Source organism: Agelaius tricolor, unplaced genomic scaffold (genome assembly GCF_023055355.1).
Source record: "Agelaius tricolor isolate 1412-34295 unplaced genomic scaffold, bAgeTri1.0.p SCAF_8, whole genome shotgun sequence".
NCBI classification, from domain to species: Eukaryota; Metazoa; Chordata; class Aves; order Passeriformes; family Icteridae; genus Agelaius; species Agelaius tricolor.
The window spans coordinates 24,747,553-24,768,479 of record NW_027269268.1 but is presented as its reverse complement, the minus strand read 5'-3'; the positions used below and the strand labels follow the sequence as shown (position 1 = coordinate 24,768,479).

Below are 20,927 nucleotides of genomic sequence, written 5' to 3'. Positions count from 1 at the left end.
ATCTTGCACTAACCATGCATCTGAGGCAGCAATTACTTGTAACTCTTTCGATATCCTATTTATCACCTATAAAGAAAGATTAATAGAAAGACAAGAAATGTCCACAAAATAAAATATTTATGTGCTTTCACTAATGTTGTTTGCTCTTGGGGCTCTTACAAATTCTCATCACTTTTGCAGAAATGAAAAGAAAGCTTTATGAGCTAGGCCCTTAAGAAATTCCACTAGTGTGGTGCAACATTTTAAAAATGGTTTTTCCTCTAGTCGGGTAAAGACAGCTGACTGTATAGCATAATGGAAGGGCAGGAGTGACAGGGAGGAGACCTACAAATGGATTACATTTGGTGTGGAGAATTAATGTGCCTCATTCGCACCATGTTTAAATGGAGAGGAAGACCAATTTGTCATTTAGATTACTTGGTGATTTAAAGGTGGAAAGAATGGAAATGAGATTTAAAAAAAGAAAAGCCTGTAAAATGAAAGCAAGAGAAACATGGCACTCTATAGCTTATTGCAAGGTGAACATATTCCGTGAATTTAACCTTTTTTTTTCCCAAGTGATGAACCATGCATAAGCAGAGTTCCATATTTTTGTGGATTTTTTTTATGAATGAAAATTACTTGCTGTGAGTTCTTCATAAAGCTGTTTTATTTTAGATTCTAACTGTCTAAAAGTACTGTAAGGAATTTATAAATTGGCAAAAGAGAAAATGACCTTTTTTGGACAGAATAGTTTTCCTAAGAAAAAATCAAACAGTAGCGACAGCAATTTTGTGCATCCTTTTGCAATTCTTGGAAATTGCATCCTTTTGGTCCAATTAAGATAACCTAGGAGCTCATGGCATTTCATGCTGGCAGCTAATAATCCCCACAGCCAAAAATCAAATCCAGGGATTCACTTGCTCCAACATTTTTCAGCTCTGCTGTTTCTTCCTGACTAAGCTCTCTTTAGCAACAGTGAGATACAGTGATGAGATGTACCCATCAAACAGAGTAAAAGTTTTTCTTTGCCTAACCATTATGAGTTCATATGTGCTTTCCAGTGAAGGGCAAGATTTTCAATAATATCTCACCAAAAAAATATTTCTGGAATAGGTATTATCTTTCTTGAGCATATTTATATGGAGAAAATATTTCTCTCTTTTATTAAGGAAATGTGTTAAAAGTTCCAAAGTATTTCTCTTGTACCGGTGTTCTTCCATCTTCAAAAAAAAAAGACAGTGTGGTTATTAGGCATCTGTGTTAATTTAGTTCAGTTTGCCTATAAATTGCATCACAGCTGGTGTAAACATGCCACAGTCACCATGTAGCTCCTCCTAATTTGGTGAGTGAAGGGGCCTCCATTAGTTCAGATAAGGAGCCTGCTTTTGAGGCACATCTGATCAACCTTACTTTTGCCATGGCTTAGACCACACTGAGAATTTGTCTCAGAGTGTATTCCCGGTCCAGTCTAAAATCCGTTTCAAATGAAAGGAACACCACCAGGATGAGTCTGGTGTAGATACCCCAGGTTTTAGCACTAGCTACTTTTTTAAAAGAGATTTGTTACAATTTCACTGTAATGCTAGCTGGACATAGCTGTACAGCTCCCAGAAAATCATGGAACAATACAAGTTTTACATAATTACATAATTTATAGCCCTTAAACATTATTGCACATCATTATCAGTATGCCCATGCCCCCATATACATTTCTATTTTTTAAAGCTCAGAGGCGTTCCCCTACATTTTACATTTGTTAATGAGGGTAAAATTTGACCTTGTGTATTTTCAAGGAAGTCTGTAAAAGCTTCTGTAGCTAAACCCTTGGTCTATGTTCAATGGCCAAAAACAACGTTAACAGTTTTACCAGGTACTGAGGTAGGGAGGGCAATTGCAAATACGGGATCCACAGAGAGTTCTGGTGATGCAGAATCACTGTAAACACTTTCCCTCCAGCACTGCTCCTGGTGACAAGGTTCTCAATGTGGCTTGCAGCAGAAGCAGGGACTTGCTGAATGATTCTTATTCTTCATCACTTTCCTTTGGCAGTAGTCATCCATGGGAATCAGCTGGGTAGATGCTGTCCCAGAGGAGCACTTGCTGGCAGGGTAGGAGTGGAGCACTAAATCCCACAGGACTCCTGCAGAATAAGTGTGTTTTCCACTTCACTACAAAGACACAGGGATCAGCCTATTTGCTTAATTTCCAAAGAGTCAGGTGGATTAATGGATGACAGGTTAGGGAAACCGATGGGTTTCCAGTGTGGATGGAGATTAGCAGCTATTCTCTTTCATGAGAGTAAAACTGTTAACTGCACATGAAGAAAAAGCTACAAATCTGTTGGAATCTGCCTGTATCTCCTGCAATAAGCAGCTTAGATGCTAACCATCTAGATTGTAATTTCAATTACTATCATTTTGCCAGAATAAATAACTATTGGGAAAACCTGAAAGCTTTCCAGGTGATTTCCTTGTTCTATACTGATTTTAGACCCTTTAAACTGAGATTATGTTTGTCTATATGGAAGACAACAAGTCTTAATTTGATGACAAATGATGGTCAGGCATCCAAGATAACTCTATCTGATTTTCTGAAAATCAGCCAAAATCCAATGACCTTAGGAATGCCTGAAAGTTGTAGACTGGTTTCATACTTAACTTTCTGCATTTTATCTTTTGCAATGAATAGGACCATGGAAAACTTGGGAAAGCAATTAATAGTCATGGGATTTAAGACAGTATGACGACACTAAATTCTGAGGATGCCTCACTTCCGAGTGCTTTCTTTAGCTGCATCTCATCATTTTGATCCAATAAGAAATTCCTTTTGTTTATATATATACGTGGTGGCAATATGTTTTGTAAGGAACATACAAGAGCTCTGCAACAGTTTTTATATGAATTATGAAAAATCTTTCACAAATATTGATTTTTTTCAGTTTTAACATTATTATTTTTTTCTGAAATATACTTTCCTTAATTTGTTGCATTATATACATGAACCTGCTGTTTAAAGACATCCTTCAAAGAATTTTTTTGCTTTTCATTTTTCCTCTCATGTATGCACAGTGTTAGCATTAATTTCTGTGTGTGGTACATCTGTTTGCTGAAGGTTATAGAAAAAATTTTGTGCTAGAAAAATATATGCTGGGTAATTAAAATAACATAAACCAAAAACTTATGCATAAGGATGACAGCACTGTCAGAGTATTGTTTCATAAGGATTCACAGTGAGTTTTATTGAAAGAAATATAGATATTCTGTGATCTCAGTGTGTAGAGATATGTTTGTGGGTGCATACAAATACACACACAAAATTTTGTGTATCACAATCAGAAGATCATCTAAAGGCTTAGGTATCTCTAGTATACACATGATTCATAGAACAAAAGCTCCTCTGGACTCTTCTGCTCATTTTTTCCCTGGAAAAAAAAGGTCCTGTTCATAGACAAGAATCCTTAAAGCATTAAGCTGTCAGAAAAAAAAATAGTCAAAGGTATTTCTCTATAATAAAGGCGATTTATCTACTAAAGGACTAAAAATTTGAGAAGAGTATGTAAATTCTGTAGGTGTGTCTGACCAGCTAAAACTGAAGCTATTAACAATGATCAGTGCTGTGCTACAAAATGTAAATACATCAGTATAGATTTAGCAAATTATATATATTTATCTTTATCATAGAGAGTAGTTTTGGTTTTTTTTCCATTGAGCTAATTTCTAAAGTATGTGCGCAAATTTTATTCTCAGAACAAGTTCAGTGAGCTAAATAATCAATTTGATGCATGAATGTTTCAAACAGTTGTGATCATTGACAACAGGAAACTAGAATGAAAGTTCTCCACCTCCAGCTTGGTTCAGACATGGTTCAGATATGTCTGTGCTTTGTATCCCTACCTCCATTCTGTTTGCACAACAAACTTCTCAAAGCCATCATTAACAGTTAACTTTCTCTGTTTTGTGATAATTATGATGTACATTAGAGATGAACACATCAAAGAGAAAAGAGGCACAAAATTGTGGTTTAACTCTAATGGCTGAGGAAGACAGAGCAAGTTACCTGCTCCAAGTCTTTAAAAGATGTTTTAGCATTTAGCCAACAGTCTGCTACCACAGGTGTTGGGCACCAAAAATCTTTAGACTGTCACTATGAGTTTAGGTACACAGTCATCTTTTAAGCTAATTTCTTCTGGGTAAACAAATAACAAAAAGTTAAATAGCATCAAAGAGACCAAAGAGCATTCAAGCTAATGAAAGCCATGCCTTTGGTCATTTTCTCTGGACTTTAATTCCTAGTGAAGTTTGTTTTAATTCTCATTACGTATTTCATGGTTATAAAGCTAGAAGAGGCCATTAGAATATTTAGTTTGAGCTTATTCCTACTGTGAGTTCTTAGTGTCACCCTGTTGTTTGTACAATTGGCTTGTGATTTATGTACAAGGAAAGCCCAAATAGAATGTATAACGCATATCGAATTTTTCTATAGAAGTATTTCTACTAAGGATTATTTGTATTCATTTCAAATTTGCAGTGTCACTTTATTTGAAGATCCCAGTGGAATTTTAGGTTTGTATTTTAGCCTCTGAAAATAATTTTAAACAATCTTGGCAGTAGTAGAAAAAAAGCTATTGGGTCCATAGCTTAGTTGTCTAATTTCTAAATAGTTTAAATGCTAAGGCCGTAAAGTAAATTATGTATGGCTGGAATTTAAATGAACAAAGAATGTTGGTCTTCCTTTTGGGAATAGTTTTAATTTAAAAAGAGAATTATGGTTTTTTATGTAACTCTCAGTTGGGAATGCATTTGTTAGAAAAATAACTATTCAGTGTTTTGAAAATATAGTTCTGTTTAAGCTAAGAGGCTCACCATATAGGCAATTCCCACCTAAGAACTAAGATACTGATGCACCTAACTCAGCTGGATTAGTAAAGACAAGACTGTAAATTGAGTTCCTGTAAAATGTGTCTCAAAAAATGAACATGTGCAAGAAGGAAGTTGTGGGTAATTTGTTCTCCACTGCTGTGGGGCATGCAATCCTGTGCAAGCACCACTGCAGAAACTGAAACGTGGCTTTTGTGGACCAGGTATTCGGAGCTTCATTTATCTGTTGGAGTTTTTTGGTCTCTTTATTTCTGTATGTCCAGCAAAGCCACTTTGTTCAGATTTCCCATTATCATAGATAGGTTTTTCTCATGGCTCTGGGCTGCACTGTAGAAGAACAGTGGAGCTGCCGGATTTGATCTGTAGATCTTTCATGTAGAGACATTGGAATTCCCTGCTCCCCTCCTTATAGTCTTGGTAGCCTCAGAGCTGTGCAGTAGCCAGTCTTTCCTGGGATATCTTTGTCAGGTTGCCTCCTGACATACCTCAGCAACTCCTGCTTTTCCCAGTAGGAAGACAACCTTATCCTGAAGCTCTCCTACCCCAGAGGTGTTGTGCAGTCACAGATTTCTCTGTAAAAGGGTGAGTTATTCCTCAGATGTGTTCAGACACTTCTGCATCTGCACCATCTGAGGGTGCTGTTCCGAAGTAATAAGTTTTATTTGTGTGACAACAGGATCTGTGCTGCTACTGCTACTTCTTTATTTTGAAATAGTATTTCTCAGGCTTCAGATTTTTATTTTTAACTTTTTTTTTTTCTTTTTTTTTTCTTTTTCACTTGCATGACAGCTTGACATTAAATGCACTCATTAGACCTTGGGTGCTTTGTTGTGTTTTTCTAGGCTGGGGGATGGGAAGGAATTACTCTTCATTGAGGTGAACCTCCTTAACTTCAGGTGTTTGGTTAAGCCTTCTGCTCTTTGTAAAGCTTTCTCTGCCTTCAAAGAGATGCTTGCCAATAAGTCTGACATTGTTTTTGATGGGTGAATATTTTCCTGATGTGATCATGAGATTGTTTAGAAGAGGGGAAAATCAGCAGAACATCTGGACATGTGTCACAGAAGAAGCCCTTTAGATGATGATGTTAGAACACTGATCACTTGATGCAAAACCACAACATGAAAAGCTCTGTATCCCATCATAAGGTAAAACAGTTCTGGGCCAACCTCTATCTTAGGGTCTGCTTACAGAGTAGTTTTTGTTTTCTGAGATAATGCAGCTGTCTGCCTAAGAGAGACAGTGAGGAATAAAAAAAATTACCATGACTTTTCAAACCTGTCTCCTAAAAAGTGTGCGTGTGTGTACACGCTGTGCCATATGTATGACTCCAGAGTACTCAAAACAGTTCTCTGATTCTTTAACTGTGTAACTCCAGAGAAATATCCTATAAACTTTTTGTACTTCACATGCTGGATATTTTCAGCTTGGGTTAGATTTCTCTACCTTTGAGGGATTTATTGGCATTGCTTACAGACCGAGAACTATTCCGCTCTGGTATTTGTCTTAAAGGTTTTGCTATGCATAAAAGGGAAAAGCTGTTATTTCTATTGATTCACCCTCAGACCACATAGCAAATTCAAAGAGAAATAATAACTAAGTGACGAGAAGCTGCTAAATGGCAGAAAGAAACAAGGAGTATGTTCCTAGGCCTTCATCTGAAAGGTCATATACCTGGCACCTTTTGAATGTCAAGCCTGAAGATGAGAAAGCAGTGTAAATAAGCCAGTGCCTTTGCACTGCTGGTTGGCAGGCTGGCTGACTCTCTCTTGCTGTCCTTCCTGTCAGGATCTGTCACTGTGAGGGAGATGATGAAAGCCCCCTCATCACGCCGTGCCGCTGCACGGGCACCCTGCGCTTTGTTCACCAGGCCTGCCTGCACCAGTGGATCAAGAGCTCGGACACGCGCTGCTGCGAGCTCTGCAAGTACGACTTCATCATGGAGACCAAGCTCAAGCCCCTGCGCAAGGTAGGCTGCTCTGGAGTTTGATTGTCCTCAGGGCTCAGAGCTCCAGGATGGCTGTGCAAATTGCCAGCACAGTTAAAGAAACATCTGTCCAGAATGGCGTTGTATTTGCTGCTGGTAATCAGTCACGGTGATTTTATTCTTACATATAAGCTGGTTAATTTTCAGCAGCAGGGAATTTGACTAAAGACTTGCTTTCTTCACACATACATATAAATGCACAAATAATGGTCTTTTGGTTTAGATTTTCTATCGTCAGCTTTTTGTTATGAATTCATCTGCGTATTTTTAAGCCAGAAAGAAATATTTTCATATTTTGCTCCTGATTAACACAGTCCAGTTCACCCAGCAATTTTTACATGAAGCCCATAACTTCTGGTTGAGAATGATGCTTATACCCATGTGGAGACAGCAGTTATGAAGTAACACAGTCAATTTAGCTGCATCTGTTGTAGCTGTGACACTCATGGGCAAATTAATCACTTCTGCTTTAAAATTAGTTAATGGAATTGAAAAGACAGGGTGACTTTGCATCCTGAATGTCAAATGTGTGTTATCTGCACTCATCTGTTTTCTAAGATAAATCAATAAAATGCTACACAGATTGTCAGTATAGGGAAGGTGAAGAATTTATTAAACATATGTGGGTTCTGTTTTCTTTGGAGTGGATAGTTTCTCTTTGAATTTGTATTTTAAAATGTTCTTATCCTTCTGGAGTCTTGTTGAATCTTTGAAGTTTGAGTCAATCTGGAGCTGGGCAAGTTTTGATTTAAAATAAATTTCTGCATGAAAAACATGTACCAACTATTGCTTTGGAGTAGCATATGCCTATATAGTAGTGTTCTAAAGGCAAACGACATTTTGTTTTTGTTGGCCTTACACAGGTAGCAGTAGTTCAGAGAAAGGAGAATCAATGGAATTTCTTCACACTTCCCATTCAGACGAATTTTCTATTAAGTCCCTGGTGATAAACCACTTCTGAAGAGAGAATTCGGGGTAATTTGGAAAGCAAAGCTTGTAATAGGGAAAGACAGTTCTCAAATGCCAAGTAGATCTGGCCATGTACACTAGAAATTGAAACAAAAAAAAAGATGGCTAAAAACTCAATTATATTGACTCCAGTTTTAGTAATTGCATATAGATTTTAACTAATGTGACAGGATGAGATAATTGTATATAAACCCCCTGCCTGTTGCATATCTTTGGGGTTTTTTTCAGTTTATATGTTTCTATTTTCAAACCAAATTGTTTTAATATCTAACAAGTACTCTCACAACAGTTACTTTTCTCAAGAAAATATACAGATATTAGTATTTTTAACAAAAGTGTTTTCCTGGTTTTGTTAGATAATGCAGCATCTTTTATAAAAGGGAAATAAAATTTGTAGCAACCAAGGAGAAAAGGAGTGAAAAATGTGCATAACTTGATATCAGATGTAGGCACTTTTAACTCTGTGTGGTCAGTGCCACATCTCCTCCCCCTTTTAGAGTGGTAATGTAATTTCTACAAGTCTGCAATTTCTTAATTGAATGATTGTCACCTTATTCAGCTTATCATTGGTTCTCAGGTATGGTTTAGATTTCTGCATAGAAAAGATTCCCCTCTTCTTTCAGGCAGGATTTTTTGTTTCTGCTCAAAGCACTACTCAAAAGTAGTTTATCTGCCTGGCAGTCTGTGCTGGCAACGTTCCTCCCTTCAAATGCAATGCTAACAAATATTTGGTTGTGTAGGATGGACCCAGCTTCTGACTATTAATCCTTTCTTGTAGGTCAAGCCCATTTCAGAAACCAAAGCTCCCAAAGATTTCAAAGTTAAAATTAGTTGTCCTTTGGCGTTTATAGCATTCAACTGTGACACCCTTCATGTGTTACATTTAATTAAACATGTGATCCTTACTAAGTGTGAGCACTATCATCACCATTGTTCACAAATTTATGAAACACTTAACAGTTTATGAGAACCTGTTTTGGAAACCAAGTATTTTAACAGCTGTAGCAAAGCCAAAGTAAGGGAGGAAAAAGTGATCATGAGACCTGCCATATGAGTAGAGCTGACTTGCAAATTTCCACCCAAATGTCCTTTATAAAAATCACTGAAACTGTTTTGTTTAGGATTTTTTTTTGTCAGAACTTACATATTTTGCAGAAGTGGAAAGTCCCGATTAAACACTGTCAAATTTCTTGGCAGCTTTTATGAAGCCCAGAATCTCAGTTTTGGGGCGTTCCTTGGGGAGCCCATGTTTTCAAAAGACTGGCACAGAGAGTGGTGACCAAAGTACTGTGGGACAGGCAGCTCCTAACACTAAAGCTCGGCACAATCCTGTCTCCTTGATGCAGGATCTGAAAAACACTACTGGCTCTGGGATTTCCAGACCTTGAAAGCTTTGGGTTTTGCTAAAGCTTGGTTCTGTACTAGACCTCAAGAACCTTCAGTCCCCTAAGTATGGCCTGTCAGCAGTGAATCAAAATTTCTGAATTTCTGGAATCCTCTTGGCATGATGATAGGGACGTTATGTATCTGAAAACAACACAATTCTTGTCAACTTTGTTGGATGCTGACTGGAACAGCAAAATTCACCCCCAAAAAGTTATTAATTTTGCTAATGAGCTTTGAGGAATTCTGAAAACAGATTACTTTTCCATGCTTCCTAAACAGAAGAGCATATATTTGGTTTCAAGAAAGGAGTGCCTATTTAATTCCGTAAGAGACTAATTTCTTAAAAAAAACAAAGGAAATTATTTTTCCTAAAGTGAGTTTCTGTCCAGCTTCAGATGATGCAATTTCCATGGCCATTAAACATGGATTTGAAGTGACATTCTACAAGTGGAAGGGTCACATCTTCTTACCAGTTCTTTTTGTTTTGTAATCTCTCTCATCACTTATTATACAACATTTTAAAATTTGGTTCCTGTCTGTGCATTGTTTCATTGTGATGAATTTTGTCATAATGTCTTTGTAAAATTCCTACTGCTGGCCTCCTGAAGGGAAAAAAAATTACAGACTATCAAACTTAATTACAGAAATCTATAGTTTTGTATTTTGCAGAATCACAAAAGCATGATTTAAATATAAAACAAACTATTTAATTCAAAAATTAATTACCATCTTTATTTATACCTCAGCCCTTCATGCACCTTCAATGTTTCATAACAGATTTTTTTGTCAAAGTCTAAGGTTTTATAGCACAATCATTTTGGAATATCATGCCATATTTGTTAGCACCCATTAGTGACAATGTAGAATATACAAAGTTAACATAAATTAAGATAGTCAGTATTAAATCAATAAGTTTATGCCAATGTGTGACAGTTATTTAATTAGAGAATCCCTGAAAGCATCAGACATCAAATAAAACTCAGTTTAATCATTTTAGTGAGTCTTTGCATTGAGGTAATCCTTTTAAGCATTGATCAACAGACATTGCAAGTGTTCCATATATTTGGACAGGTCTAATTACTTCAGCTCAAGATAAATATAGAGATTAAATATTAAGCATTGCTTAGTGTTTCTGGTTTGTTTCTCATGGTCTCTGTTACCTCTGTCTGTCATTATAAATAATACAGTTACATTTGTAGATGCCTCTCAGCATCTGCAATCCATGTTGCAGAATTTAAAAGGTGACTTTATCACAGAGGGAATTAGGGAGTGGTAAGAAGCTTGCATGAGTTCCTTATTGAGCTCTATCAGGTAATAGGTTAAACCTGAGAAAAACACTTCTTCTTTAAAAAAGATGCAATCCTAGATACTAACACCTGCATTTCATATCTCTTGAATTTGGTGTTTGAAGACTAGTAGAAACAGGAATTGAATGAAAATATAGTGAGAATGAAATGGATTAAAGGGTCAAATTAAAAGGAGCTTTAAACACAAAAATGTCTTTAAATGGAGATTCTCAACAGTGCCTTGCTATACTTCAAAATACTTTTCATATTTAAATTTTGCTGTCTATTTAAGATGTCTAATATCTGATGAGATGTCTTATTTGATGCATCATCTCAACAGGTTATTGTGTATTGTCAGAGATGTCTATTTTCTCTCCCAGTTGTATTTTTGAAATGATTTACAAATCAAGTCTTATTTATGTGAGGCATGAGCAATATTTCTCATTGTTACCATGTGGTTGCTCTTGGTCATTAGGGAAGCGCAAGTCAATTTTTTTGTTTACAGAAGCTTTATGTAGCAGCTGAGGTTAATTTTCTTTCTGATAGAAAGAGTATCTGAATTTATGCCTTTTTAAAAATAGAGCACTCAGAATGTTCTTTTAGTACAGAGTGATATGTTTCTATTAAATTAAACAGAAGCAAAGTAAATGCTGATCATGAAATAAACTTGATCTTATTTATTTTGAATGTGCACATATATCTTCTAAGTGTTTATCTCTCTTGTATTCTGAATTTGCTTATATGATGATATAAAAAAAACCTCATAGCATGCCTAAAACATTTACTGATGGCAAAATATGTTAAGGGTGTTTTTTTACTTTTGATTCAATAGTAGCTTGGGAATTCATATTTACATTTCTTTTTTAAGAGTATGGTGATCGCTGCCAAAAGTCATAGAACCTGCAGTGAAATTTCTGTGATATTCTGCTCTGAAATCAAAAGTTCTGGCCCTTAGAAACTACTTTTTCCAGAGTAAACTCTCAGGTCCAGATGTGACCAGAAGAGCCTCACAAGAAAAAGCCCCAAACTTGTGGGCAGTCATTACCACACTGCTTGCTGTTCAATTCTTACTGCCCTGTGCTGTGAGGTATGAACCACTTGCCTTTGTCGGTGGTTTTCTAATAATGCTCGTGATAAGAAGTGGTATCAAATTGCACAGGACTTGCTGTGGGACTAGTTCCCTTTTCACCCAATTGGATGAATATTTTGCAGTCCTCAACACAAAGGAGCTCCTGCGTTTTTCTTTGATTTCTGGTGCCGCTACATATTGTCGTCAAGGCAACCTGCTCCACTGTTATCTTTCTTCCAGTGAACTGTCTCAAACCATCAGTAGCCTCAAATAATTGCCTGCAATATGTAGGGTCAGACACTTCACCAGTATGCACAAAGGCACAAAGCTATTACTTTCTTGTTGGCTATCATGTCATTATAGCAAATAACTTTGGGCTCAAGGGACAATGTGTATATTAAAGCTTTGTAAAGTAAAAATGATTCTATAGCATTTATATCCTATTGTGATGCCTTGGGGATGCAAGGGACTGCTTTATTCAGACAGTTGTATTCCTAATTTTTGAGGATAATAGAGCATTACTGCTAATTTATCTGTGTATAGACAGCATGCTGGGCTTCACAGAATAATGCTGTCTTGCATTTTCTGCCACAAGAACAAACTAGAGCTTAGCTTTCTTATGGTGGTAGAATTTGTGCTAGCCTGCCATTCCCATATGTCTTTCTCTTCCATTCAGAACACAGCTTTATTCACAGAGCTATCCCAGTTCCCACAGACTTCTCACAGAAGATTTTTGTGCATCTTGCCTTGAAACCATCATAACATACCCCTAGACTTGCTAAAAGCCATCTTGCTGTGATACTTTGCTGGGACACCCCTGTGTGCAGCATCCTTCCTGGAGGTAGAGCAAGATATTTGTACAGTTATTGCTTTGAACTTGCATTCTTTTAAGAAGCAAATGGAAAATATTACAGTAGAAAATTAAATGAAAACGGTGTCCTCTGCTAATTAAATGCCAGTAACCAAATTGGCTACTTTGCTGCTCAGCAGCATTTGCAAAAGCAAAGGGAATTTGGGAGGTTGTTCAGCTCTGGGTATTAGTAGTGTTATCCACTATTGCACAGACCCATGAATATGAGCTCTGGGAGGTACAAATCTTCTGTGCTTTCTGAGGCTGAAATAAACAGTTTGATCTGAGTTGTTTTACAGATGCAACTTGCATCAAAAGATTCAATTCCCCGTTTTATTTAGACAGCCCTACTCAATCCTGCAGTTCATCAGCCTCTCTCATATTTTTTAAGAACTTGGGGCCTTCTTTTAATTTTTTTTATTTCAGGCCTTTCAGTGTTTTGTTTTACAGCTTGACCTCATCAATAGTTATAACCAAGGAAGGACTGGGAGGTTGAAGCATTGAAAATAATTAAGAGAATCTCTTGCTTTGCAAATAAAGAAAGTGTAAATGGAATGTAAATGTATAGCTAGTAATATGAAATTAAAGAGCATAGTCAACCCAAGCATTGACCTAAACCAGTCATTGTCTTTCACTGAGTTTTTGAAAATGCCATTTTTACTGTTTAATTTTGAAGTTAGGCACTTTACCAGCTCCCATGGAAGAGGATTGCTATTCATGATCTGATTAATGCAGGTAGTTATCTGTCACATAATTAACACGTACGATTTTACAGTTGTTGCCTGCCTCAAATTTCTTTTGCCTGGGACCTATTGATGTGAGAATGATCTGTTCACAGGTTGATGCTTGCTTGTTGGTGGAATATATGCTAAAAATGGGTTTTCTTTTGAAAAATTATGATTTGATGTTCTTTAGAACACAGAAATTCCAGTAGTGGATCTAAATTATAACCAAATGGGATAACTTTTACTTTACTCAGGTTTGGTGGATTTTGTTAATTTAATTTTATTCCTGTAGCATTTTATTAAAATTATTGGGGAAAAAATAGAGTTTTGTGGTTTTTTCAGAATTAATAGCTCCCCTCAGCTCTTTACTAGAGCACTGTGCTGTAGTTTTATTTTAATTACTATAGCTTTCATCAGCACAACTTTCCTCTATTTTATTTTTATTTAATTGGATCAAAAGAATCTCTCTTGTGGGAAAATTAAAGGACAGAGAAGGCAACTGTAGCTATTCATTGGAAAGTCAGTATTCTTCCTAAAGCCGTATTTATTGATAATTAAAAGCATCAGCTCCTTTTTTTAATCTTTGTTATGTGGAAATTCAGACATATGTGTAGACACCTGCAAAAAAAGGATATGTCCAGGTATGTTTAAACAACAATGTATTTAAAAATACCAGGGTTTTGGCAAGTAAAGAAATTTAAACCAAACCACATCTTTGTGGTTTGTCTGAAGTTTGAACAATTTTAACTGATTCTCAGCAGGCTGTGCAATTTGAAATAGAGGAAATTAAGCACTGATGAATACTGGAGAGAATGCAATTGAAGTAAAGACTAGCAAAACTGTAATCATATTCTACAACTTGTTTTAGGTTCCTAAAGCAACAGATCTTTAGAGAAATTTCCTGCAACTGGACATGACTGAAGAACTAAAGGAAGTGGAGAGGGTTACAAAACCATGTAATAGGATGTTGGTCTCCAGCATGTTGCTATATCAGTTTTTCTAATTTTTCTCCTTTTCCAATTTCTACCATGCTATTAGAGCCTTCTGTCCATGTCCATCCCACTATAAGCACTCAGATGTGCAAAAAAATCCTACTTGATATTCAAAGACAGAGACTCAGGCACAGTCTGCTGGGAGATGGTTTGTTGTGGCTCCTGTAGTGGAGAAAGGACTTGTGGCTGCTTTGACCCCAGCAGAATCCATCTCAAATCCACCACTGAGCCTATGTCATGGCTGCTTTTATATTGCCCCTAGAATACACACCACAAAATGCAGCAGCCCTACCTGCTTTGGTCAGAAAGGGAAATTTCAGCATAACTGGTGTTGCAGGAAAATAATGGTCTGTGCTCTTGTAGTGTGGCAGTTTGACTGATTTTTTTATGGTTTTCTTTGTATGTGTATGTGTCTAAGTTGTTTGAGGGCTGGACTGTGATTTAAAGGTATTTGCTACTTAGTGACTGGAGAAAATGTCATGCCTTCAATTAGGTATGCTGCTCTTTTGGAAATACAGAGTAGGCAGAGGCAGGAGTCGACAACTGCAAAGAGAACAAAAGTGGCAGACTAGATCCTTTTGATAGAATGATCATGGAAATACTGTAGGGAGAGCAGACAACAGTAGCATCTGTTTCTGTTCTTGACTAACTGTGATAAAAGTTAATGGAGACATAGACTCTACCCCTTTTATCCCTGCTTCTTTATGGGTTACCAACATATAGCTTCTTTTTTGTTTTTTTGAGTAATAAAGTCATGTTAAAGCCCAGATACCTGAAGTAAATATTTTCTAGAGTTGTAGATGTGTGCCTCTTGTTTGTAGTACCAGATACTCCCCATAGTTTTACACTAGGGTGGTAGTTCACTCCTGATCAGTGGTTTAATGTTTTACCTGCACTTTCTCTGCCAGGATTATTTTTTAGATAAGGTAGCTGAAGTGTACTGTGCATGGAGATAGTCATCTTTTTATTACAGCTCTTACAAAGCAAGAAAAGAAAAAGTAATTGTGAATGAGGAGTTCATGATAGCACTGAAGGCTGTATTGAACAAAAGATGGGTTAATGTCTTTTCAGCCTTCAAAGAAGATGCTTGGAAAGTAAACACTTGGTCACGTACTTCTGTGTTCTATATATTGATGTAAAGCAAATTCCAGCAGATGGGAGCTAGAAAGAGGCTCCCAATATGGAGAGATTATTCTGTAATTACTTCCCATGGGATTTCTTGCACATCTCTCCAAAGCGTCTGGTGTTGGCCTCTATCCGAGACCGAGCACTGGATGAGAGGGACATGAGGTCCTGTATTTCCAAAGCATAGGTGTTGTGTTTTGTTTTGTGGTTTTTTGGGGTTTTTTTTGTTTGTTTTTTGGGTTTTTTTGTTTGGTTTGGTTTGGGGTTTTTATGTTTTTATTGGGTGTTTTTTGTTAGTCTGTGTTGGGATGTTTAGGATGCAGGTACTGAAGTTCTTTTAGCTGGTAAATGAAAAGTATTCTCAATACCACTTTCACATTGCAAAAACAGCTACTTCATTTTAGAAATTTTATTCTTGAATTGCTTAATTTCTACACTTCTCTTTTACATTTTTTAAGGGTTTGCTAATTGATGTCATACACAGCAAAACATTGCATAAGCTTGTGAAGAGTGCATACTGATTATATCACTTAAGTCTGTTCTAATTGTCACAAAAAAGAAATAAGGTGCCATCTTGGTTATGATAAAACTGAATTATTAGTTCTTTGCAGATAATAATCTTAAGGTGTTCATCAAAGTGAGGTTTTTCATTAGGTATTTCTTTTATTACTCTAGGTATGCATATCATACAAAAGTGAAGTAAGTATGTTTGTTTTTAGAAATGTACCCATTTCTGGTTCAGTTTAAAATTTTTAATAGGTGTTTTAAATATACTACAGACATTCTTTTGAATTCCAGACAGGTTTGTTTAGTATCTCTTAGGGACAGAAATAGATTTTGAGCAAACTTGGGACAGATTTGCCTGACAATGATCTCTGCTGGAACACCTAATGAGATAACGAGATGCAGGTAAAGTTGTGCATAGACAGGGCCATATGATCCACCAGGTGACATGGGATTTTAAAAATTCATTTCATTTCCCTGTTCAGCAATTAACATAGCAGGGGTCTAATTATGGTCTTCTAGTCTTTATCCTTACAAGAGTTTCTTCTCTGGGATACATCTTTTGAAAAAAGGCAATGACAAATATGTTTTCTGTATTTTCTGTGATCCTGCTCAGTTCTTCCTACTCTCTGGATGTATTTGGGGAAAAGAACACAGTGTAGGTGTTTTCATGGTCCGAACCTTTCTCTTGTCAGCCATCAGACTTGGCTCATTCTCTTGGACTGTCTGAGGGGCACTTCTCATGTTGGAGCAGGATGTGGGGACACATGCCTTGTCCTTTAAGACACCATCCCCACGGTTCAGGCTGCAACCACATGTTGTTTGGATGGCACAGAGAGGCCCAGAATGCTTTTATTCAAATAACAAGGTTTGAAGTCTCATCTCTTACGAGCACTTCCAATTTCTCCGGGGCTATTTTGTTCTCCCAACATGAGTGGAGCCCTGTTGTCCTTTATTACTATTATTTCTTCCTCTTCCACCCACTGCACAAATTCCATTCCACAAACTACCATGGCAGCTGCTTTCCTCCAGCTGGTAAGCTGATAGCAGTGAGCAGCTCACTGTGGAGCCTGAGCCAATTAGTCCTGCAACAAGTGACCAGAAAACTCTCCCTAACATAAATAACTTGGAGCTACGTGTTCACACTGTTGACATATCTTCACTGCTCGGCTCACTTCAGCATACACCACACCAGTTCTTTTTCAGACGTGCTGGCTAAATCCTTTGGGTTGAGTTTCAGATAAGAAAGACCTTTTTCTGTATGTTTTTTAGTCTGTGTGTGTGCAGAGTGCAGTCTCTACAACAGCTCTAGTAAGTAATTTTAGCCTCTATTTTGCAGGCAAAATTACTTTAAGATAAAGGTTGGCTGAAAGTACTTTTTCAGACTGTAGAAAGAATTCAGAAAATATTGCATCATGACTTTAGCTCTAGGTGAGAGCAGAAATCCTTCCAGCTGTGGTTGTTGCTTACATTATACATAGGCATTTTTTTCTGCTAAATAATGGATAGGGAGAAAAATGTCACAAAAAATGTTTAATATTAGCAATATTCTCCCCATACCAGCTTCCCCTGTCAGACCTCCTTACATGCAATTTTTAAAACAGGGTTCTTGAAAATACCCGGGGGTTAAAAAGTCCAGGCATTCATCATATGTTGCGAAGCAGCCCATTAACTTCACCTTCAATATTTGGCATCCTCAGTGCTGAGCCCCTGCAGCAGAGAGACCTTCAGCTGTAGAGGTGTGAGTCTGCAAACCTGCAGGAGAGCTGCAGTTGCCTCAGGACATCGGTGTAGACAAAAATCCGTAGCCAGTGTGACAGAATATTACCCTGGACAGGAGGCAACACGTGGGCACAGAGTGGTGGGTGGGAGCAGGCAGGCAGCAAATCTACAATGCAGAGGTGGGGAAAGGAAGCACAGGCAGCAGAGTTTGTTCAGTGCCATTGAGAGGTGTGGAGACAGCTTTTGTGTGAGCAGTGTGGAGCTTTCAGTTCTGCATTGGCCATCATGGAACCGCTTTGCAGAAATCGTAATGTATGGGAGGGAATTAGCATTGCAGATTTGCTTCTCTTTAGCAGAGAGGCTGTGTTGGTATGTAGGACATGAAGCAGCATTCCCACACTCACAAGGAGTGTTTTCAGAAGATACTAAAGAAAATATCTGTAATTGCTTGTTGCAATATTGATTAATCAAGCTTTTATTAGAAGTGGCATGCAGGGAGGCAGATTTTTTTGTCCTTTAAAATAAATATGAGAGATTTTCTCAAACTACTTTACAGGAAAGGGAAGTGGTTGGCTACACATGATTTAAAGTTCCCTGTATGTTTTCGGGTTTGGTGGGTTTTTTAAATTCTTTTTGTTTATTTCCCCAGAAGACTCATGACTACATTTTGTAATTACAAGAGTGGGATTTGAAATCAGTAACCACTCTCTTGAAGTTTCTGAGTGAAATTTTCTTGAGGAAACAAAAGCAATACATGAGGTAGAAACCTAGAACAGGGTACAGTTTTATAGCTGCCACTTTAAAGATTATTCCAAACTTCTCAGGCAGTAAAGTATAGGAATTCCGACTGAGATGAACGTTGTGTCTAAGAAGCAGCTGTAAGTAGTAGCTGGGGTGGGAGGAGTGTTTCTGATCACATTCACAGCCCAGCTTCTTCCCGTTCTTGGTGGGAACCTGTGAGTCAGGCAGTCTCTTACCACCCTCCAGTGGTTTTCAGAGCACAGTGCAAGCGACACGCTCGGAAAGTTTATTCAGAGAATAAAAAGGGGGCTGGGGATATTCCAAGCTTTCTGCTGGGGACACATTTGGATTTTTGGTACACTTTGGATTTACTTGGTGGCTAGTTTAAAAGAGCTTTTGGTTCCGGTTAGATGTTACAAAGTGTTCTAGCACACCTGTTCTGTGAAGCATTATGCTATTCCTGTGGTTGCTTGCATTTGCAGGACATTAAACCATCTGCATTTGTGATGATTTCCACTCTGTGTTTGTATTGCTGCCAGGATTACAGAACCTGTGGGTGTGACAATTACGGTGAAGGGTTGTTTTTTGTGGGGCTGGGCAAAAGCTACGGTTTTTCGATTAATTTAGTGACACAATAATTTGCAAGCCATTATAAATGTCTCCTCTAGTTGTTACCATTTATTTCTGTCATTACAGGATCTAAAGCACCTTAGGAGCATTAAGATCTAAATTTCCAAAGAAAATTGCATCTGCGTACTTGATTTTGTGCTGTTTTTCTGTTCTTGGTAGCATCTGATATTCTCTCCATTGCATGTTGCAGTGTCATCAACCTGATTGCTGTATTTTCTTGGAGATCACTGATGAAGATAATAAAACATGACACAATTTATTTTTATCTTTCTATTATGAATGTGGAAAGCCATGAAAACTGCAGGAGCTTCAAAACACAGCAGGGATGAATTTATCAGAGGTTAAGGAGACATTAATGCTCTGTGTGACATGAAAGGTAGCGCCTGCCAAATTCCCCACACGACTTTAGGCTGTATCAAGTCCTGGATTATAAAGCACAAGTAAAAGGGGCTGATGCTTTCATTGCTCATTACATTGTTGTCTCATCCTTTGTTACAGATTTTCAAGCAATTTTTATTTCACATAACTGTGCTTTTGTCCAAGCAAGTCTATGCTAAAACTAACAGTTAATTTTTTGATAGAAGCCTATTGCAAAAATCCTAAAATTGGGAATTGCACTTTTCTGCTCCAGGACAACATAAATTGCTGGCTACTAACATCACTCATCTAGTAGAGCATGACTCATCTAGTCACAAAGTACTCTCTGTTCAGCCAACCTAAAATACATGAGTAGGATGGAGAAGTTACATCAGCTGCCACTGGGATCACCAGAAGTACAGCACAAAGTTTAATGGCTTTTTTTCTTTTGAGTTCAGCTTATCATCACCATAGTTGAGAGAATTATGACTCCAGCAAGGGCAGGGCAAAACAAAAGAGCAGCTTTGGAGCACACTAAGAGCTGTAAAATGTTCCCAGGTATCTGTCCATGACAGACAGAGTCTCTCCTTGGATCTTATTCCTTTCCTGTATCCCAAACTGGGAGTACAAGATATTCTGCAGTCTCCCAGTCCCTTAATCATCTGTGCCCTGGTGACCTCTCCAGTGTCTTGGCAGCCACCTTCTGTCTGGTGTGGTAATATGTGTGGATAGAATAGACAGGCAAGGCAGGCAGTCTTGTGGGAGAAGAAAAGGGGGCAGCTGGAGGAAGCAGTGTCCAGTAGGCCTTGACTTGCCTTCTGGCTGGATTTGATGAGATGTTACCAAAAGGCCTGCTTCAGCCAATTTCTGCTGGCTTCCTCTCCTGAGATACTTTTCTTGTAAATCTCAGCAGAACTCTGTGAGCTGGAACCTTTATTTACCTATACTGCCTGTTGGTTGGTTGATTTTGGCTGGGTTTTTCCCACCTACAAAATGTTTAAATTTAGACTAATGGGACCAGCATTTGTCTTTGGCTGGGCATTCAGATGAACACAAAGCATTTTGAGTGTGTTAGAGAGTAAAATGGCTATGAAGAGACTGCATGTATACAGTCAATGACAATGAAAACTTTGCAGAGAGTCTTCTCTCCAACAGACCAAATAGTGTAGCATCAAAGTTGAGATAACAGACAAAATCTGTTTAAGAACAAATCATTCTTGGTTGTGTTCTATGTTATCTCTCACAAAGTGTCCACAGGTAAGTGAAGGGTTAAGGTAAAACCCTTTCTTCCATCTGGACAAAGACAAGGGTTCTTTCTTTGGAAAGAAAGTCTGTTAGAAGACTTGATTTTTCACTGCAAAAAAATGAAAATCTCCAGGTCAAAGGCTGTGTAACCTGGTGGCTGTAATGATCTAAGAGTCTGATAATGCCACATACTGTCCAGTCTGACCACTGAATATTAGCTACACGAACTATAATGAGTATAAAGTTTGGGGGATTGTTATTTAAAAGAAAACCAAAACAAACTTTTTTTTAAATCTCCCATTTTTTCCAGACTGCCATACAAAACCCAGTAAGCTTTGTTTTCACTCAAAAGTACATATATCAGAAACTGAAATGACGTCTCAGCTAATAAATAAGCCGATGGCTCTGACTCTTTGTATATTACTCAGGAAATGTTTACATTTTTCTAAACAATTATTTATGCTTTGTGTTCATGAAGCATGG

The 20,927-nt window shown here is 37.6% G+C and overlaps 1 protein-coding gene across 7 annotated transcripts in view; it reads left to right on the top strand.

Annotated features, from left to right (window-relative positions):
- The window catches only part of MARCHF1 (membrane associated ring-CH-type finger 1), a 226,004-nt gene that overhangs the window by 196,601 nt on the left and 8,476 nt on the right, over positions 1-20,927 (top strand). For all 7 annotated transcript variants that reach the window (XM_071431997.1, XM_071431996.1, XM_071432003.1 and 4 more), the window contains one exon: positions 6,645-6,825. In XM_071431997.1, the coding sequence (XP_071288098.1) occupies positions 6,645-6,825 (181 nt within the window). The remainder of the gene's footprint in view (positions 1-6,644; positions 6,826-20,927) is intronic.